The sequence below is a fragment of the Esox lucius genome, chromosome 16 (assembly GCF_011004845.1).
Source record: "Esox lucius isolate fEsoLuc1 chromosome 16, fEsoLuc1.pri, whole genome shotgun sequence".
Classification (NCBI taxonomy): domain Eukaryota; kingdom Metazoa; phylum Chordata; class Actinopteri; order Esociformes; family Esocidae; genus Esox; species Esox lucius.
Genome location: NC_047584.1, coordinates 28,825,546 through 28,848,240, shown reverse-complemented (window position 1 = coordinate 28,848,240; position 22,695 = coordinate 28,825,546). Strand labels below are relative to the sequence as shown.

Below are 22,695 nucleotides of genomic sequence, written 5' to 3'. Positions count from 1 at the left end.
AGAAATGCAGTGGTTGCTGTAGTTTCCTTTTTCAATTGTTGTCATGATTCGGGCCTGCGGTGACCGGCTGCGACTCATTACACTATTCCAAGTTCCATTTCACTATTACTGAGCTTAGTTTCCAGCAGTAAGACACTCAAACTACACCTGTGTCCAAACATTCATTCCGTGTCAACAACAATACTCTACCACGACATGACTAGTTCATATGTTTATTTTTTTATATGCATTTTACACGCATATTATGGAGCAAATTAGCAAACAAATACACAGATACCTAAAAAATGTAATTCCAGCCTGGTCCCAGACATTTTTGTGCCGTCTTGACAAATTATTTAGTCAGTGAGGTGCCAATCATATATCTGGGACCAGCCTAGCGACATTCTTCACAGATGAAAAAGGATATGTTGGCACTAGAAAGGAAAAGCAAAGACTGGTCAAATAAAAAACAGTCAACTCAGCGAAACGACGTTGCCCCGAGCAGCACCGCCAATATTGCGACGGGCAAAATGCAAGACCCGCTTTGCAGTTTACTTGATTTACGTCCGGTCGCGGACTCCACCGTAAAACAAAATACCACAGTCGCGTGTTGGCCTGGGGCTGGAGCGTCAGAGCGATCAGTCCACAGCGATCATCAATCAGCACCACTAAATGGCTTCTGACACACACAGGCTTCGTTCCAACGGGCACTCTAACCCTCTTGTGCACTACTTTTCAAATCAATAGGGTCAATACTGCTCTGGTCAAAAGTAGTGCACCGTGTAGGGACTAGGGGCAAGTTGAGAAGCAAGGCAGACCGGAATAGAGGGAGGTAAACCAACCGATGGCGTGCATTGCCATACATTAACGTAAGTTAAAAGTGAACGTGTGTGGGGCCAGGCAGAATCTGGCCGCCGTTATTTGCTTAGCACTGGTATAGTACTCTACCAAACAGCGGTTTCTGAACTACTGCGTCTTGATTTGACGGGATTTATTTGAACACCATTATGGTGTGAATGCTCCACCGTTTTGTTTTTACAGTGTGGTGTTGGCGAACAGACATCAAAGGTTACCGGGGGGGGGGGGGGGGGGGGGGGGAAGAGTTATCAAGAGCCTGAGTGCGGTCTTTGGCAGGCAACTGAAACTGTCCTTCACGTGCATCATGTGTGCCAGTTTTATGATGTCCGACTTGTCAATCATGCATCCTGACATAGTCGGGCAGGACATCTGAAAGTGTTCCTTTTGTTTTTAGTCAACAAGACTGGATGGAAAAGCAAAATGAAAGAGGAAAAACAGCATTTTTTGTTAAAGGCACAATGAATAATAACATGCATAGAGGTTCTGCTCTATGAAAAGGTGAATGCTTCTTCAGCCTGTCTGAATAAAATCACCAATTAACAGAATAAAAAAAATAAAAAATGAAGAACATCAATGGTTGTGGTTATAACTAGTGTGACTCGTCCATCTTTAGGTCTTTAAAACCGTGGCCTTCCAGAGACCCGGCTATACTTCTACCCAGCAACAGAACTCTGTGCCAGTACTTTGGCCCTCCTCGCGTGCCGGAGACTACTACGTAGTAGTCTTTCAGCAGGTTCTCTAGTTCAGAATAATAAATTAAATAATATGCTCATCGCTGAACACTGAAATGGCCCATTTATAAATTTGATTTTGAAATAAAAAAAGAATGGTGATTATGATATTGCCTGGCCCCCTGCATGACTTTGAGAGCATACAGGTTCCTGCACAGTGTTTGAATCATACTCAGTTTACCGTTTTCCTGTCAGTCAGTGGCACAGTGGTTTAACCTACAGACAACTGCTGCTAATTGGCTAGTTAACGTAGATCAACGACAAGCTGGGGATCTTTACAACCAAGTTCTATTCGGTCCACCTTTGCGGAGCGGTTTGTACCCAAAAACATTCCCCTACGTTCTTGAACGGACGTCGAGGTATGTTTACTCCTGTTTGGCGGGTGTGGCTCAAACAATGAGTGACATATTTTAAGGTGCGGCCACGCGGACAGCATTCCTCCACCCAACACCTCACGGATTTCTAACTGGTCTGTGGGTATAGCCGTTAGACATGAACCGTGCCAAAGTGTGAAAACCAACTTGACGTGAGGTATGCTGTAGCGAGGGACTGCAGCCAGTCAGAATGCCACAATAGGGTCACGTGACACAGGGAAACTCACTCCTTGGGCTGAACTACGAAACGCAAAGTAGAAAGCCCCTCTGCCCTACACCCACAATCATGGAAAGAGATTTAGCATCCCGCTCGAGAGTGATTGTAAAGAGTACTCGCCCGATCAAGGAAGTGATGATCTGAGAGCCAATTAGCTACGCACCTCATAAGGATCCTGTCCAATGAAGTTAATATGCCACAACAATGTAGTGGTACTCATTAAAATTTAACACTTTGTGGCCACCAGAGTTAAACACGTGACTGCAGTTTGCATTAAATAATGGTTTACATCAACTCTGCAAGTGAAAAGTTGTTCAACCGTCAGGCTGATACTAGGGCCAGCTTTCGTGAATTACACCAGCACTTAAGGGCAATTGGCAAACTGCATCCAGTTTAAAATGGGGATTCCAGCAAGGGAAAGTGGAGAGGGCAGTCTAAAAACTGACTAACTTAGCATAGTCAGCTCTGCTCTTTCAATCCCTCTGCTTTATTTAATTTTAAACACTTGAGGAAAGACATCCATTTATAAGCATTGTCTTCTGGAAAAATATACTGTAAAACCAAAAATACAGTCTCCCCTTTAAAAGGAAATAAACAATTAAGTTAACCTTGTAACCTTGTTAGGATCTGGTGGTTAGTAAGTGTACTGATGGTAAGCCTAGCTAGCTATATGAAGTGCACAGGTTAGTCTGCAGCACTTGTGGTGTTAGGTCATATCTCCGTCTGAATACAGGAGTTCTGGAGCAGGCTGGTGGGAGGAGCTAAATGGCTGGGGGGCAGGGCCTGCAGGTTGTTATTGTTCTCCTTCAGCAGCTGTCCAACGGCTGCCCCTCCTCCAGCAGTATAGTCCAACTCTGCCTGAGCAGGACCCACCAGGCTGATGTGCTCCTCTGCTATCAGGCAGAGAGAAGACACCGACACCTCCGGACAGGAGCAGGGCCCGGGGGAGGAGCAGGGGGAAGTGGGAGAGTGAGGCTGGAAGACGACGGCCTGCGGAGAAGGGCATCTCTCCAGCCGGTCCCCCTCCACCTCCGGCAGGGGGCTGACGGCGGCCAAGCGGGTGTGGTAGTCAGACGAGGACCCGTGACTGCAGCTGCACGACGTCTTCACGCTCTCCAGGTCGGAGCCGCCGCTGAACTCCGAGAAGTGGGAGGAGTGGGAATCCGCTACGGAGGGCAGGGAGCCGCTGAGGGATGGGCAGTCGAACTCTGAGGAGGTGGTGCTCCGCTGCTCCAGGAGCTGGGCATCCATATCCTCCCTGGCCTCCTGGATCTTAGTGCCTACTCCTCCTCTCTTCCTCAGCTTGCCTTTACTCTTCTTCCCTGAGGAAGAGGACTTGGCGGTGCCTCCCTTGCCCTCGGAGGGGCAGCCAGGTGTGCAGGACCGCCCGTCATCTAGGCTGCCACTGCGGTGCCGTAGTTTACCGCCTGGTTTACCAGGCTCAATGTCCACCTGCACCTCGATACTGGTGCCGTCTCTGAGGAGCGAACACAATCAGTCAGCTGGATGATATGGATTACAGTAAAGGTAAGGAACAGGACACCGATTAGAGCAGTCATGTTTACATGGGACTGACCGGTCCAAAGGTATATAGTTCAGAATGGACCCAGCCATTGCTTTGGTGCTGGCGTTGTCACTGATCGTCCCCAAGCTGACCGTGGCCGACTCTCCACTCAGACTACACCTCTCCTTCTGGACATCAGTCTGGCCCTCCAGCCTGGAGCAGGAAAGAGGGGAGGAAAGCCTTAAAAGATGCATGCCAGGGGTCTTGGGGAAGATCTGCACTAAAAGTCAAAATGAAGACGATTGGTAAGCAAAGGGCAGAGCTTGCATTTCAAATGTAATACTAACCTGCTCGTTATTTAACCCCAATACTAACCTGCTCGTTATTTAACCCCAATACTAACCTGTTCATTATCTAACCCTAATACTAACCTGTTCATTATCTAACCCTAATACTAACCTGTTCATTATCTAACCCTAATACTAACCTGTTCATTATCTAACCCTAATACTAACCTGTTCATTATCTAACCCTAATACTAACCTGTTCATTATCTAACCCTAATACTAACCTGTTCATGTAGTTGCCCTGGTCTTGGATGTCCCTCCAAGCAAACCTAAAACGCCAGGACCTGGTGTCCCTAAAGGTGTTCAAAGCACAAAATTAATAGCTTGTAGAGATTTGTTTCTAGATGTCACCCAATTCAAATGATCAGTGTGTTGTTTACCGGGACTAAATTGGTAAAGGCTGTGCTCTCATCCAGGCCCGACGAGGCTTAACATTTCACTGCACCGTTCTTCACAGGGGACAACTCGGCAGCGGCACAGTCAATTGCAACCAAGCGCTTAGAATTAACCGACTGTCACTTCGGAATGACACGGACCTCCGCATCGGTCTCACGCTGTACTTACACACTGGGAAAACCAACCGGGTCAAAAGGAGGTTGGATAAAGTGCTGACCTGTGCAGGTAGCTGACCGTGGCGCTCCCGGAGAGAGAGCCGGTGATGCTGGCCCCGGCCAGGGCCATGGTGGAGGCATTCTCACTCAGGCTGTCCCTCATGGTGCCCAGGCGCTCCATGTGGCTCCCGCTGGCACTCAGGCTGCCCGTCAGCCCGCCCACGCTGCTCTCCCCGATGCTTGGGTTGTTCCTGGTGTCGGCCACGGAGGTGGTGTCTGGGGAGACGGGAGGAGACCATCAGACCTGGCCTCAGGTGAAGCATAGAAACCGCTAATTGACCTAAGTGCCTTGGGACCAATTATCGTGCAGAACTCGAGAAGCTGACGCACTCAGGCAAGTTGGAGCCCTGTTTTCCAATCAAATCTGCACTCAAATCAAGTATTTTGATGTTACAGACAAAATTATCTCAAGAACAGAAAGGAATCGCCCTGTGATCTTCGGTACAGGGGAGCTTCTTGAGGCTGTCGTTCAATAACCTGCTGGTGCAGAGACGAGTCGCAGTTGCCAGCCAAGTGTGGGTACAGTGGCAGCGTGTGGGCTACGTCAGCTAGCATCTGGTCAGCTAGCAGGGTTTCTTTTTAACCAGCGAAAGCTGATATCAAGTCAGCTAAAAGGGTTTATATTTTTAACAAAATCTAGAGAGTTGATTTTAGGTCATTGTGCCATTATCATCAAGTCGATGGAAAGTGAAATAAACGGCAGGTCAGTAAAAACAAGCTCATCCAAGGAGAAACCAACCTGTGGCCTGCACCCCGCTGCCAATGTTCATATCATTCTCGTCATCAAACTCGATGCGAACCCCTTTCCCGTTACCAGCGTAGACGCCACAGCCCCCACTGCGGCACAAAGAGATGGGCACCACGCCGTAGACATACGCCAGCATGATGGGCACACCAATTCCTGGAAACACACACAGACGTTAGCAACCATGTGTCTCTGGCAGCCAGCAGAGGCCACTGTGTCTCCATAGAACAGGACCAGCATTCAGTCACTGAGAAAGCAGCTCCCTCATTACTGGAAACTAAGGAACAAATGGTTCTATGTTAAAGCACCTTCACATGTAGAAATCACAACAGACAGACATCATTAATATGGCATCCCTCAGTCCAGGCCTAGGGGAAACTTCAGAGATGTGTAAATTTAGATACAGTAAATACAACAGTATATATTTAGACCGTAACAATGACAGTGAAGTGTGCTGACCGACGGTGAGATAATGACAGACAGTGATGTCTACTGACCGACGGTGAGATAATGACAGACAGTGATGTCTACTGACCGACGGTGAGATAATGACAGACAGTGATGTCTACTGACCGACGGTGAGATAATGACAGACAGTGATGTCTACTGACCGACGGTGACGGCTGCCACCACGGGGGACATGATGACTGACAGAGTGACTCCTCCTGCTATCACCAGGTTCCTCCTGTGAGGAGACATGTCCTTCCCTTCGTAGCGGTTGTGAATCTGGTTGAGGAAAGACATGGGATTAGTGGTCAGAGAGACGGACAGGGTGAGAGGACAGACAGGATTAGTGGTCAGAGAGACAGACAGGTCAGTGGTTAATGGTAATGAATCCAAAGAAGGGGGCAGCATTGGTAGGTTAGGTGATAGGTCACCATGCCATCATTTCTGACTGACCGTAACTGTTATTGTTATTCCATTGTACATAGGTCTTCAGGCTCTATTCAGGTGTAACAGAGTGTTGTCAGTGTTTTAATAGTTACACCTTTGGCCAATTCGTCATTGTTAAATTAAAATTGGGTTCTCAATCGGCTTACCTTGTCAAAGGATGGTGAAAAAATAACTATTCTCCATTCCTACTGATATCTTTATGATAACTTAAAATGCAGCGGACTAGGGACTCTCAGACCTTCATAACAGGTTCAGCAGCATCCCACCCTGAATGGATAACCAATGGCATTCATCCACCCATCAGAACTACTACCACAGTGACTGATGTGTTGGCAGTAAGATCTCACCTTCCGCCCAACGTAGACTGGGATGCCAATGATCATGGCAGGGATGGCAATGCCTGCAATAAGAGCAATGCCAACAGGAGCGCCCACCAGCGTGCCCAGCTGCCATAGGATCTTCTTCTTCCTGCTCCATGGCTTCTTACCCCAGAAGGTGCAGCCTGAGGGACTGGGGGGGGGGGGGGGCAGGTGTTAGCAGTATAACAAGCTGACAGCCAGTAGCCTTCTCATGCCTCACCACAGTCAGTCAGCCTCACCCCAGGTAGTCACAGTCAGTTAGCCTCACCCCAGGTAGTCACCGTCAGTCAGCCTCACCTCAGGTAGTCACCGTCAGTCAGCCTCACCTCAGGTAGTCACCGTCAGTCAGCCTCACCCCAGGTAGTCACAGTCCAGTCAGCCTCACCCCAGGTAGTCACAGTCCAGTCAGCCTCACCCCAGGTAGTCACCGTCAGTCAGCCTCACCTCAGGTAGTGAAGGTCAGAGATCTCCTTCATACAGAGCCAGCAGAATTCACAGCCGCACACGGCACAGGTCATGTGATTACAGCTGCCGTCGTTCATCTTGATGATGTAAGCAGCGCAGCGCGGACACGGCTTGATGTCGTCAGCTGAGGTGGGGAAAATTGGACTAGTCAAAAAATTGAAAATATCTGGAATGGGGGGAAAAAAAATAAAAACACACTGATAGTTGTTAAACGGGAAAAAAAACAATTGTGTGCATCTCAGAGTGTGTATGTCTGTGTGTGTGTGTCTGTGTGTGTGTGTGTGTGTGTGGTTACCTGCTGCTCCACTCTCCTGGCTGTAGCTGAGGGAGGAGGAGCGGAAGGTGCGTATCCTCAAGCTGTAAGCCCTCTGCTGGCGCGCGGCATCACACGTCTGGTTGGGATGCCACAGCTGCTTGCAGTGGTAGCAGAACTCCGTGGCGCAGCCCTCACGGCCGCACGTGATTTTCGGACAGCTGGCACAGCCAAAGGCGATCACCGCATACCTGGGGGGGGGGGCGGGGGGGGGGCAGGTCAGAACGTGGGGACCCACGTCGGGGACTAGACGTCGACGCACGGAACAGCCACCGTGTTTGTCTGTCTGCTAAAATCTATCTACAGAAAGCCGGCCTTCCTCTGCTCCTGTCACTAGTCCTTTCAGAACAATAACAGCCAATCAGAAAGACTCCAGCTGGATCATTAACGTGGTGGTCAATGAAAACTCCTGAAATTTCATATGCTACTGCGGCCAAGAGTTTGAATCCCAGTCAAAGCATACGGACAATTCCAGGGGCCCCAGCATAGGTTGGGGCCATTTGGCTTAGTGAGATAATTGCCACAATGCACTTTAGTGACTCCTTTGGCAAGTCAAGCACCTGCGGGTATAATCACAGAAGTGGTTGGAGGGATGCGCTCTCCTCAGCGAAAACATCCTTGTTGAGGGTGATAATCAGAATGACTTGGCAAGATGTGCTTGAAGGAAACATCTCAATCTTCACATATCCTGAACCTCCTAGAGTTGGTGCTAAAAGCAAGGCCACATAGACTGACTGGCTTTGTGAACTGCGTACAAACAGCAGGTCAGCTTCAACACTGAGGAGACGTAATGTCTAGTCTGCTAAGAGAAAGCAAAGCTCAAATTCAATTTCTGGAAGAAAAGAAAATGGCTGCCAGCAGTTGTTAAGAATAGCAAGCTGAACTGGTCCAAAAAGTGAGGACGTAGTGCCAGACAGACCAAAAGCTGGAAACGTAGAGAGAATACAGCAGGCTAACAGGACCTACTGCTGAACAGGACAACATGTCAGAGAACTCGAAGGCTGAGACATTTGGGCGGTTTCGTGAAGGCCTTTCAGCGGCCCATGAAGCCGGACATAGACCCACAGGTCATTGATAACCGTAGTGACAGACTGGCCGGTCAGTTAAAGTGGAGATCAATTGAACTCGGCCAGGATGAATGGAGGCTCAGAGGTTGGAATGGCCAGTGGAGTGAGGAGGAAAAGAAGGCCGACACCAACAGGAGTCTTCCTCCAGGGTCCGTGGTGGTACTGGACGTGACCGGATGTCCGACGCCCACTACTGAGAAACGTCCGGAGACCAAGGCAGGGCAGGACCAGGCACCCACTAACCCGTCTGTGCCGTCCAATCCTGTCACAGTGATGTCAGTGGTAAAGCCGCCATCTCTCTCCGGGCAGTGCTAGCCAGGCCAAATGAGCGTGCCGGTTCTGGAACGTGTCCATCTCTGACTAACTGCACAATACCGAGGTTCAATGCTAACGCTGTGGTCAGCAAACTCTCATCTGAAACAGTGCCCCCACCCACCAACCCAGCCACACAGAAGGGCACATACACACAGCTGGAGGTTACAGGCTGGAGCACACAACACACGTCTCTGGCAGAGCCAGAAGAGGACTGGTCACCCCTCTGAGCCTGGGTCCTCTCTAGGTTTCTTCCATAGTTTTGGCATTCATGGGGAGTTTTCCTAGCCACTGAAATTCAACACTGCTGATGTTTGCTCCTTGGAGTTTAAGGCCAGGTGTTCTGAAAAAGCACTGTGACATCTGCTGATGTAAAAAGGGCTTTATAATTTGATTGATTGATGGATTGTGTCTAGGGGAACGGAGGACCGCCAGAGTTCAGCAGCCACTGAAGCTCCACTCAGTTTCAGCCAGCGTATCTAAAGCCAGTGAATCTCAATGTGGCCTTTTCATGTTAGAAACTGAGATGAGAAATGTGTCCTTGTTTTAGGAACACAACATGCTGGAATAAATACTCATTAAAAACTGGGCTTAAGCTTTGCTTTTTTGATGGATTAATAGCAAGCTCCAAAAATAGATTCGCTGGTTGAGAAAATGCCAAAAGCGAGCCAAGTGGAATGGAAAGGGGGTCACACTGATGACATTGGGAGCGATTTGCAAGTCAAAATCTGTAAGCACTAGTCAAAATATCAGTCATTTCGACCTACACATGGCCTTTCAGACCTCTGCTTCTTACCCACAGTCAGGCGCGGGACACCAGCGACAGTCTGGGTCGGCCACCAGCCAGCGCCTCAGCATGAACTCCTCGTACTTCTCCATGAGGGGCGGGTCTCCCAGGATGATGCGGATGTCGTGTGGGTTGAAGCGCTCCGAGCACTCTGGACAGCTGATGTTGACCCGGGACTCGCTGATCTCTATCCGCAGATACTGGCGCAGGCAGTCTCCGCAAGACCGGTGATGGCAGGTCATGATGTCGGGGAAACTCTCCCTGGGGTGGTGCAGGAGACACAGCGGACACTCGAGCAGCTCCCCGGTCCGGGAGGAGAAGACCGATCCGGAGGCCCCTAGGGAGGAGGTGCAAGCACCTCCCACAACCGAGAGGGCAGAGTTCTTATCGTTCAGCATGATGTCCGAGTGAATGCCCTCCACGCTGGCGATGCCGTCCACCCCAGCTCCTCTGTGGAGCTCCGCCAAACTCCGGGGCTCCCGGCGGCGTCTGAAGAGGTTTCTCAGCGACAGTCGTCTCTTCTTGGGGGCCTTCTTGACTGAGGGGAGGCTGACAGAGGATGTGGAGGATTGGAGGTCCCGGTCGGAGCCCATGGCACGGTGCTTATGGAGGCTCATCATGTCTCCAGAGGGGGCCGGGGAGGCGCAGAGTTGGCTACGCCGGGAAGAGGAAGAGGGGGGGAAGAGAGACAGGGTGAGGGATGGGGGTGTGGACAGGGGAAGGGGAGGGGGGTCCGAGGTAGGGGACACAGGTTTACATCATAATGGTTGTTCTTCTAGTAGCTAGCTCCTCCCTGGGGCTCAGAGGACAACTCCTGGTTTAGGAAGATCTGCAGAGAACAAGAAAGATTGTGAGAGAAAGTGGGCAGTTTCTTCAAAGGGGAGATTCCACATCTGAACGAAAGGTGGCGGAATCATTTAGAGTGTAGAAGACAATACACTAACACTTGTCTCAAGCCAGACCACTTCATCCCTCTTTATATCTCAGCTAGGATAGTCTGATGATCACTCATTAGAGACAACCACTGGAATCCTCAGCTCCTCCACCCACTAACAGCTGTAGGCTCATCACCTCCTCACCCTCCCTGGTGTTTAGCAGGAGAGGAGGTTCAGATATATGCCCTCATAGTGGTTGTAGATGCAAAATCCAAGAAAATAATACAAGCAGTTAGGTGGGTGGGTGATTATATTTGTCTTATTTCAGATTTGTACATGGTGTTGGAGAAAAGTGTTGAAATGTGTTTTTTGCATATCCCATCTGTCTGACTCAGGAGGTCTTCGGTCTGACTCATCCGATCGGGGATTCAATCTAGTAACCTTACGGTTACTGGTCAGACACTGACTGCTGCTAAAATACCAGAGCAGCGAGTCTTTCAGAAAAATACACACGCAACTATTGCTATGTACTAGAAGCTGTCAGTCTTCCACAGTAACACAATCAACTATTACGGTTTCCTAGAAGCTGTTTCTCTTTGAGCTGCGTTACCCTTGAAGATGTCAGTCAGATGAAAACTGAACAGCGGGTTGAGAAGCATGCAGCACTGACCCAGAAGATTAAACAATGAAAATTATTGATAATGTCTTTCTCACATCGATAGTGCATACTGGCCCAATTCATACATGTACTCATTTAGGACACACACACACACACACACACACACACACACACACACACACACACACACACACACACACACACACACACACACACACACACACACACACACACACACACACACACACACACACACACACACACACACACACACACACACACACACACACACACACACACACACACACACACACACACACACACACACACACACACACACACACACACACACACACACACACACACACACACACACACACACACACACACACACACACACACACACACACACACACACACACACACACACACACACACACACACACACACACACACACACACACACACACACACACACACACACACACACACACACACACACACAATAGCCTTTGGCCATATAGACCTGCTCTTCTGCTTCAAGCCCTGGGGCAGTTTTTTAGAATATCCAAAATCCTGCTTCAAACCACAGTGAAAAATCTGTTGTAACCGCTAGAGAATTTCACATCAGCACACCGACTGTTCTCTGTTGCCTGTCAATCAAACAATTTAGGAGAGTAAATTCAGCCCACATGCACTCAGTTGCAACAGCACTGCGCCAGGCAGACATAACACAGCTGTGGGAAAACAATATAGCTACACATGCTGTTTCCACCATTTCCCACGGAGAGTCTGCCCAGACAGCCTCCTTGTGAGGAGGCCCGCCCGGACAGCCTCCTTGTGAGGAGGCCCGCCCGGACAGCCTCCTTGTGAGGAGGCCCGCCCGGACAGCCTCCTTGTGAGGAGGCCCGCCCGGACAGCCTCCTTGTGAGGAGGCCCGCCCGGACAGCCTCCTTGTGAGGAGGCCCGCCCGGACAGCCTCCTTGTGAGGAGGCCCGCCCGGACAGCCTCCTTGTGAGGAGGCCCGCCCGGACAGCCTCCTTGTGAGGAGGCCCGCCCGGTCTACGTCAAGGAAAAGCCTTTTACCAGGGCCACATATCCAGCACAAATGAAAATAGATTTATCACTCTGAAATCATGATTCACATGAGGAAAATGGCTCAACCCTCAAAAAAAGCACCACAGCAGATCTAATAAATGATCAGAATAACTTGCACATCTCATCATTAGCACATCTCCCAAACCGGTCACTTCAGAACCACATCCCTCACACCAGACAAGCACACCAAATCTCTGCTCTCTGAACTGCTCAGGCTTTGGCGGCAAACCAACCACAGACCCACGTGTCTCACCAAACAGCTTATGGTACTACACAAAGACCCACACGGAAGAACAAATGTGGGCTCGGCTGGCAGACTGACGTTTAAGCGCGGCCCAGAGGATTTGTGTCTCCACAGCGAGGGACCTGACTGTAGGCTTATTCACACTACGATACATTTCCAGAGAAATCTCTAATTCTAGATTGTATTTTTATGCTCCATCGAAAAATAATCACACACAAGCTACCAAGCTATCGATATCCTTAAGTTAACACAATGGATCAATCTAGCGTTGCAAGTCTTCAATACCTATCAGAAAATGCAGCGTAATTTAAAAAAAGCCCTAAAGTCTATAAAATTTGCTTCTCCCTCTAAACAAGCCCTGAGTTGAAGGCACAATGAACACAGTACACCACACCACAAGAGCACCAACAGGAAAACCCTCCGCTTTTCTTCCAGGACCCACTTCAGAACAACGCTCAGCCAATCACTGTGGGCCGCTCTGAACGGTGACCGTTACAGTGGAATAGTACAGAGATTTCTTCTAAATGAGATGTGAGGAGGCCGGAGGTGCTTTCTGAAGGGAGGGAGGGCAGCGTTGCTCGTCTGTCAGATACCACGGAGATCGCTTGGGGACATCAGCAGGACCAGATGTAGCTGGGTAACGTGATATTGTTATGGGGGTTGACAGTCGAACTGGCCAGTCAGATTACAGTTTAGGTAGCCAGGCAGAATGAAACATCCAAGCCAGCAGAGGAGCCACTGAAATTCTTCCCACTGCATTAGTGAGATGCTAAAATAGAAGCAGCCGTGCCCAGGTAAGAAACATGAAGGGGGGGGGGGGGGGGGGGGGGGTTTAGCCAGTGAGAAGAGGAGGCTTTTACGCTCTCTGTACAAACTCTCAAAGACTGGCTCCGGTCCAAACCACACTGCTCTACCATGCACTTCAAGGGAAAGTGTGGAGCTACGGGGGGGGGGGGGGGGGGGGGGGGGGTTTTAGCCAGTGAGAAGAGGAGGCTTTTACGCTCTCTGTACAAACTCTCAAAGACTGGCTCCGGTCCAAACCACACTGCTCTACCATGCACTTCAAGGGAAAGTGTGGAGCTACGGGAAGACAAAAAAAAAAATGACAGGAGAAAAAAATGCTCTCATTAAATAAACACAAGGCCCCTCAGCCTGGAGCGACAGCCCTGCCACAGGACCTCCACTACGAGGGGAATGGGGCCGGTCTTCCTCCTCCTGGAGAGAGGAGGAGTGGAGAGTGTTGCCCCAGCACCAAACAGGCAGTGACCAGAGCTGAACTTGTTTTCCTTTGCTGCTGCAAACCTTGTGGCTACGTCTCGCTGTGGGCGTACAGCCTGACCCGGCCCTCTGGGCCCGCTGCCGTGTACTGTTACAGGAACACACTCTTAATCTGCGGCTTGCGTAAACACAGGAAAATGTGTTTCCCAAAACACAAAATGTGTGACGCAGGAACCGTAACTAATAATAAAGCCGTGTCTGCCTCAGATGATGATAACCATCTCAAACACATGGCTGTTTAGCAGCGACGCCGCTGGCTGATATCGGGAGTAAAAGTGACTTGCATGCGGAAAGGGTTGAAAAGAAAAAGAGCAGAAAGCCTCGACAGCAACACTTAACAACAAGCAGCAAGGCAGCCGACATGCAGATGTCGATTTGTTGACTTGACACCAACACTTACTCACTGGAAGACATTCGAAACCCACTGAGAACAAACCATCAGTGGTGGTTAAGAACGGCCACATTTCCCACCTGTTTACACTAGTGTAATATTCCACTGACTCATTCACGGATACGCCCTCAGATTCAACAAAGCAGAGAGGGAGTCTGCTCTGGCCGATGTCACGTACAGACAGCTCCACGGATACACAGATCTGTTTAACCAAGAACCAATTGGATCCCGCTCGGTGACCATAGATCTTATTTTGTAGTTAAAGAAATAAATAAAAATGTGGACCGCCTCCAAAAGTACATTTAAAGGGTACTGGATCCTGACTAAGAATGTAAAATTCATATTAGATTCATAAAACAAATATCCAAACGCAAAAAGTAATATTAGAATATTAGGATTTGCTTCTGATGGAGACTGTGCCAATCTCTTCTAAACCCCACCTGCCTTGCTGTCACACTCATTCCCAGTAAGGCCTTAGGCGGTGATTAGCCAAACAGGCGGGCCTAACATTTTTCATTCTACTGCTGCTGGCATCAACTCAACGAATATGGGTTACTGCCGCCATGCCAAGAGGCGCGCCTTACTGGGCGGTCAGAGTGGTGGTGTGCCCAACACGTTTCCCTCTAAATTCTCTGGCACCATGACAGTAGATCCAGCAGGATCACCCCACAGGCTAGCAGGCTGACGACTTAAACAACATTACTCCAAAACGCGAAAGACCAGGGGCATCACAGACGCTGGCACCTTGAAATGAGCCACTAAGCTCAGACAGAATCCAGGCCACGGGGATCAATGGCCTCAGTGCTACTCTGAACAAAGAGAGATCTGAGAATGTAGAGGCACAACGCTAGAGAGCAGAGGCCACATTCCTACCACGCTCCGCCGGTTAAATTCACTCCGTGCACATTCCTGCCACGTCCCGCCGGTTAATTTCACTGTGCACACTCCTACCATGTACCGCCGGTTAAATTCATTGTGTGCACATTCCTACCACGTACCCCCGGTTAAATTCATTGTGTGCACATTCCTACCACGTAATTTCACTCTTTGTCCATATTCTCACCAGGTCCTGCTGGTTAATTCTACTGTGCACATTCCTACTATGTCCGACATTTAAAATGCATCATATCCTACATATTCCTGGGCTATTGTGGGGAGAACATTAGGCTAACAGTGATGTGGGTGGAAGAAGACGCTGGACATCCAAGTGGTATCAGCCCCTTCCAGCTCTCACATCCAGATGTTACAGGCTGAGTGTGGAGACAAGATCTTTTGAGTGTTTAGTTATGGGAACGAACACACACACACACACACACACACACACACACACACGTTTTGAATCGTGCTAAGGTACACGGGCACAGAAACATCCAAAAATTGGTAATCTGCCAATAGTGGTAAATGAATAACAGCATCATAAAATAATTTTCATTGGTGCATCCCAAAATGTTCACCACACCTTAAATCCTTTAGGGGATTTAGTGAACCAAACCAGAGATCAGATCAAAAGCAAGGTGTATACGTTTGAAACCACCATAACATGCCATCAAATACAACAAGGCTAAAAGAGGTCCTGGAAGAAGTATCCAGTATTGGTTTCATTAAGTGGGCAACAGGTACATTGACCATGATCTATTGCACATCCATTAAGCAGTTTTTTGTTTCACATCAGCACTCGTCACAATATGCTTGTACAGACACCCAGCCAAAACATCCGCAAATAAACAAGCAAAACGTCACTGAAGCACAGTGGGTTAGGACAAACTCTGAAAAAGGCAGGAACTCTGAAGAACCCTAGATAGTCAACAGTTCTGAAACACGAAGTGTGGCTCAGTTGTCCAGGAAAACAAAAATCGTTGCAGGTCCCAAACGAGTGGGTCCCAAAACATTCATTATAGCCTTTACTTCCTTTCCTAATTTAATCAAATCCAATTGTAGCTATGGCACTGTCATTGCAACAATTCCCAAACGTATTAGGGACTGCAGAACATCGTCCATTTTCCACATGGCTCTTCTAACCAGGAGCAGGAGGTGACATGGGAGAAGGCACACTTTCTAATCTGCCGACCTTAGTTAGCTTAGCAGGGAGAGTCGGAGTGGTTAACGTTGGCAATTCTCCGTCACCAGTGGGGCTTCCTAGCCAAGTGTCAAACCAGCGACACAGCACAGGCTTGAACACAGGCTTGGTCAGCCTGGTGATTCAAAAGTGACTACATGAACACTGTGCCACTTGGGAAGCGGATGCGTTTCGCTGCATCCCCGGGTTCCAAATCAAATCAACACCGAACATGCAAGAGAACCCAGCTGTAGACAGCATTTTCACTTTAGTGTAATATCAGCTTCTTTTAGTCACCACAATCCAAGTGACTGCTGGGCCAATATTTTTTTCTTTCATTACTTAATCACAAGGTTCGCTCCTCACTAGCCACAGCAAATTAAGACGCAAGGAAGATTTACCATTTATACCCAGTATCCTGGGGAACTACACTGGGTGTATAAACAGCAAAACGGACAACATTTAAAAAGGGGACAAAACACTGCCCAATTACATTTCTAGAAAGACAAACTGTACGAAAGAGAAGTACGGCACTGCTTGTACAAAAGCAATATAGTGACTGCAAAGGCTGGCGAACAAACGAAAACCCCAACAGTCACACTGTTGTTAAAGAAACAATGAGAAAATGGTCGAAGACAAAGGGAGAAAGAGGAATGTTTCCAATCCCAACAAAGCCAGTACAGTCTCTCTCTCTCCCTCTCCCTATCCCCCTATCCCACAGAAGAGGACAGGAAATGAGGTAAGAACCCAGGCATCCATGGACCTGCTCTGCTGAGAGAGGGAGGAATTGAGGACTTAGGACAAGAAAGAGCCAGGAAAGAGGGGAAGACATGAACTTGCCTTATTTCCTAATGGAACACTCCTTACAATGACTCAGAGACAGCTGGAGCAGCAAGAGAAATATGTAGCTCCTATAAATTCAACCATGTATATTTTTCTAGGTCAAACGGAATCCCCCATCTCAACACCGACCTAGCTGTGAACACAAGCCTGTCCTTGAGCAAGAACACAGATCATCTCAGTCAATGAGGTCAAGACTAGCACCAAAAACACCGATCAGTTCATAAAATTCATACTGACCTAACAGACCAAAACAGTAGCGACGTCACAAGTAGGGGGTTTGCATTCCCGTGTGAGCTGAGGGACAGGCTGACAAGCCACGGTTGGAAATAAGAATGTGTTCTTAACGGACTTGGCTGGTTAAAAGATACCACTGACAGAGGGAGAGACAAGGAACCTTCTGAACAATTCAATACCACAACCTTGACGAAGTGGCCCTTCAGGTCAGGCAGCTGCAAACGCTGTATAACGGTTCAAGACTGGGAAAGAAAAAAAAAAGAAGAAAAAAAAACAGGCTCTATTAGTTCTCCAAATTTAACAGCACTATCATTTGGAAACAAATCGGTCTAGAGTAAAGTATCTCCCGTAATGTGGTTTTGTTTGCCTGTATGCCTAATTCCATGAAAAAGGGAAACGAAACCATGCTAGAAACATCTTAAGTCACAGTTTCTTCCATGCCTGTTGATGAACAGCCAAACAGTGTTTCCCCTAGAATCGCAATGTAGTGGGGCTTGGTAGGGGGCACAGCCACTGGTTCAATCTCCAACCACACCTTCAAACCTGTTTATGGCCATATAAAACATTTTGCACAGGGAAATGGAACATTTACAAGCTATTGGGTGATAAGTATTGGATGTTTTTAAATGGGTTATATTTATCCCATTGTATGCTTTTATTTGATAGAGACTGAGGAAGGACAAAAAAAAAAGGAAAGAGTTCATAATGAAATGGTATTCCAAGCCTTGCTATAGAAGTACCCTGGAGGCAGCAGCTGAGTGCACAATATTTAGTTTATTTCTTATTTTGACAGTGAAGTCCAAAATACCAGGTATTTAGAGGACCAACTTATGAGCAATTTCTGATGAACTGCCTTGTTCAGGAACAGGGATTTTTCATGTTGAAAGCTGGGGGATTAAAACCAGCGACCTTTCCTTTACTGCCCTAACGCCCTCGACCACTAGGCTAACCTGCCACAGTTCATATGCCTCCATATTGTAACCAGTCGTTCACAAGAACAACTACAGTCCTCAATGACCAAGTGTCTCCCCACACCATTACTGAGCTTATTCAGAACACTGTGCCAGTCTCTGGCAACACAAAAAGCCATCACATTTTCAAGGAGGTCCAGTGTGACACAATTTTCAATCAGTTCAGCCTACACGGCAAGTTTTATTTAGTAGTACTACCCCACACAGACAACACTCATTCTGCTCTCAGCCACAGCTGTACCCACCACCCAGATAGCAGCTAGTGCTCTCAGTTTAGTGGAACACCCACCTTGAATTCCACAAACACTGAATCTGCCATCGGTGATCCATTGCACTGGGAAAGACAGCACTGTGAGGTCTACAGCCTGGGTTAGGTTAGGCAAGCCAAGGGCTGACATTCATATTTCAGTAAATAAAAGTTCTGGCAATACAATTTGAAATTGCTTCCTTTATTCGATTAAAATATAATGGATTTCAGCTGGATTGAGGACAGAGTAGATGGATGAAGCCCGTGACATTGTGTTCTGTGGGGCAGGCAGCTAAATAGTAAGCAATGGAGTAGATTCTAGGGATGCACCGCAAATTTTTGTTCAATACTCATATCCATATATTCATACAACACAATCAGGCAATACTGTTACTAATGTTTTGTAATTTCTGTATGATTGAATGCAAATCCAAGCATTAAAGTTCTCTCAAAAATTGTATTTAAAAAAAAGGCTACCACAAAAATAAGCACAGTGAATAGAAAAAGAGATTGAGGGAAAAAAATAAACCAAGAATAGCAATAGTAAAACAATGACACAGAGTCAGTAAAACAAAATGAGTCAAAAATAAAACTGCCATTTTAAAACTGCCATTATTTTGCACTATAATCTGCCGATATCGTACATATTGGTGGATCACAAGTTGAAACAGAATTTGGAAAACTCCATATTTTAGTGACATTAAGATGTTGCTTAAAAAACCTGATGCAGCCCTAAATGTAGTTGTAGAATTTCTTCTTTGGACCACCATGGCGCACAGCAGGCCAACAACATGAAGTAAGAGAGTGGAAATATACCCATACGACATTTGAGACTCACTCTATAACTTTCAAGCTGCACTGAAGACATCTCATTCATTTCAATACAGTTTCGTGGAAAGAAAATCACTCATACCAAAAGAAATTAAAAGGACAAATTTCATGAAAACCTGGAAAGAATGACAGCTATTTATAACATGTAAGTATACTCAAGCCTAGCTTACTTTACCCCAGAAAAGAGAAGAGGGGAAAAAAACAACATTGCATGTTTTCCCAAGTTGGTCCACTCGCAAGTTCAATTTTAAGCCAACATTAGGGATATATCTATTGTTCTGTCCACTTGAGGAACAAAGCATCAGCCTCTGAAAAATGGCTGGGGGAGAAGGGGGCCGGAGCATCAACAGGCCCCCACCCTGGACCACAGGTCTACAGCTGTGTTTACCATGGTGGAGGACAAGGAGAAGCTCACCCCCTAAGACAAGGCCCGGGGGGGAGGGGACATCTTTCAGCCAGGCCATGACGCCGCCATATTGAGAGTGGCCTTTTACTTACTCTACTCTTACATGATGAAGGTAATTATGTGAAAGCCTGGGCACTCCCATCTAGAACCAATGTAGCCAAGCCCACTCTTTACTTAGAGCGCCATTTGGGTAGATTTTCTCCACTCCATTTGTTCTTCTGACAGGATACATTGCTCTGCTTCTTTAAAAGCTAGGAAACCCAAGAGAAGAGTGAACGACGGTTGCCTTTGGCAACACCAGACAATGCTCGATTGCGATTTTAGCTGCAGTGCCACAAGTCATGTTGCGGCCCATTCAAAGTAACAAGACAACCTTTTAGCGGCCAAACTAACAAACGGTGGATGCGTTTTCATCCGTAGCCAAGGGGAAGCAGGCAGGGAAGACGGACTGAACGACACAACAGGCAGGAAGACGGGTTATAGAAGTGGGCTACACTAGCAACGCTGTGCTGCACTCCATGTACATATGAACAGGAGAGAGAGAGAATAAGCACTGCGGTTCATTTAAAACTGACAGGGCCTTGCTAGTGAATACCGCCTCATTGTTGTATGGTGCAGGGCTCAGTCGTGGATTAGGACTCATTGTGCAGAGCTGACCGAGACACTTCCTATGGTTCATCTGGACCAGCCATCTAGCCAGGCCAGCAGCGCAGCTCTGCACACATTTACAGCTGCTTGCAAACCTGCAGGAGCTTCACAGGTTCAAAAGCCATGAGTAATGCTCCCCTTTTAATCTATAACGAGTAACAACACGTCATGGAGAGGACATTCTCAAAGTATTTTGGTGCTGCCCTACCATCTTCTACACAGATGTCACCCGATGGACAAGCTCACTTGTAGGAAAGCAGGACATTTTGTCCAAAAAGCCACATACAGTTGCATTTCCTCTGTAACGAATGTCAGGCGTAATAAAATACTCTTTCGGAAAAGAAACTGATAACCAGGAATGCAGTTCATAAGCCAAATTAAACACAAGGAGTTCCATTAAGACAGCATTACCCCTTAAGCGAGTTGTTCTTTTGTATCTGCCTCCTGAGTCACTTCTGTCCCACAAAACTTTCTGGATGACAGAATCTCGGTCAACCTGATTATAGGCTCCTGTCTAGCAAACACATTGATAAGAGATTTTTATGTTGCAAACCTACACCAGCCAATGAGGCTGAACTGTACTGCTAACAAGCTCTTATATAAACCCTGTGTACTTTGCACCAAGGAAAGGATTTCCTAATGTGAGATACGATCCCCCCGCTCTCATGCCCTGGAGAAAGAAAAAAAACAGTGAAGAGATAAAGGTTGTCACACACAAGGACCAGATAACAGTCCCTGTGATAAATGACCCAAGGCTATATCCTCCTGCCCACCTGCCTAATACACATTCTTTGAACACAACCTACTCTGGCCATTTTGGAAAAAGTACCTTTTCCGTGTGACTGACATCCATTGCTGAAATCCAGAAATTACACTGATTTATTTTAACTGCTAGCATTGTCTACAGACACCTTTAATCAGAAATCAAGGCACGGGGTTTAGATTCAGTGTTGCAGAAATACGTTTTATATTATGTAGCAAAGACTTCTATAAACACTAACATCACTGACTGTAATTACATGACAAAGACATCCAACCATTGAACAAAGTTATGCAATTTCTGTAGATCCCCTTGAAAAAAACTAGCGAACATTTCTCTAGGGTTTCTTCCGAGGTTCCGGCCTTAGTTTTTTTCCCTCGCCCCTCGGTTCCCATTTGTGTATTGCTTGATCTTCAGAGGTTTTGGATACATTACAGGATCGTCATTCAACCCATAGCCTAAAAGACTTTGTGAACACCTTGAACGCCACAGGGGTTAGGAAAATGCTTTAGAAAATATATGAAACAGATTCAGTTAGCCAAAATTTTTACAAACCCACTTCCAGTGACAACGGTTACAGATGCCAACTTTCGCCAGCGAGATTCCTCTAGCCAACTAGCTAGGTAGTTACTAAGATAGTTTTTCAACTGCTGCCATACTGACTGTGAATACCTAACAACACAACTGAGCAAATGGTTACGTGTATTCATACAGGTAACTAGTCCTATTATCAGAAAATATAACTAAAATGAACCTGTATTGATATTCGAGGGAAGAGGCAAGACTCCAGACATTATAGTTGGTCGGCTAGCTCACGCGCCGTTAGCAAGACAGTAGGTAGCCAAGTTACCAAAACAAGACATTGTCAACAATTTCAAACAACTGTTCTCTGGCGACTGCAAACCCAAAGAATATGCCAATATGGGTATTGATTTAATTTTTTGAAAAAGTAGTAAAATGTCAATATTGGAGCTGCGAGTACGATAAATAGCTAGCCTAGGGCCAAAACTGCCTTCCTGAGTAGTGTTTACTTAGCAACTACAGTACGCTGGTTCGGTGACTGGTAAGTCGTGTAGCATCAAGCGAGACACTAGCAACTGGATTCAGATGTTCAAAAGCGATAACTTGCTTTAAAACGACTTAAAGACAAGTGTTTTTAACCTACCGTTCCCCAACTGTAGCGAAGGTTTTCAGTATCCTTAAAACAACGTAATCTCTTTTTTTTCTTAACAAGGTGCCGAGAAGTTCTTCTTGCCTTGATTTACTTTTCCAGGTCCTAGCTCGTTCGTCAGTCCCACCTTCATCCGTTCGTCAACGTTTCGTTGTTTCGAGCTTCCCATTATCACGTCGCCTTCTCCATTCTCCTCCAAACAGAATGTTCGAATCCTCTCGCGAGATCTCGACTATGCAAACATTTTCACAAGTTGTAAATTTTAATGACTCATACCTAACTTTAGCTTTGATAACAGTTACAGTAAAGTCTGGCATTCCAAGAAGCTCTTTACTTCCATATGAAAATACCTTTAAACCAATCATACAGAGCGTATTGAAGCTAACTTATATGGTACAAAGTGGGAAAAATTATCATGGGAATAAGTAACAGCAACATTATACAGTGAGCATAACACATT

The 22,695-nt window shown here is 47.1% G+C and overlaps 1 protein-coding gene across 5 annotated transcripts; it reads right to left on the bottom strand.

Annotated features, from left to right (window-relative positions):
• Nucleotides 1-198: 198 nt before the first annotated feature.
• Nucleotides 199-22,425, bottom strand: LOC105016472 (E3 ubiquitin-protein ligase RNF19A). 5 transcript variants are annotated; one of them, XM_034286709.1, is made up of 11 exons: nt 22,230-22,425; nt 9,573-10,392; nt 7,380-7,588; nt 7,064-7,250; nt 6,608-6,770; nt 5,978-6,092; nt 5,361-5,522; nt 4,624-4,837; nt 4,235-4,303; nt 3,736-3,876; nt 199-3,636 (listed from the first exon to the last, which is right to left on the bottom strand). In XM_034286709.1, exons 2-11 carry the CDS (start codon nt 10,181-10,183, stop codon nt 2,871-2,873), a joined length of 2,637 nt encoding a protein of 878 aa, XP_034142600.1. In that variant the 5' UTR covers nt 10,184-10,392; nt 22,230-22,425; the 3' UTR covers nt 199-2,870. The 5 variants fall into 5 exon arrangements, with proteins under 5 accessions (XP_034142600.1, XP_034142602.1, XP_034142601.1 ...); XM_034286711.1 differs by having other exon boundaries at nt 7,064-7,208; XM_034286710.1 differs by having other exon boundaries at nt 9,573-10,217.
• Nucleotides 22,426-22,695: the final 270 nt, after the last annotated feature.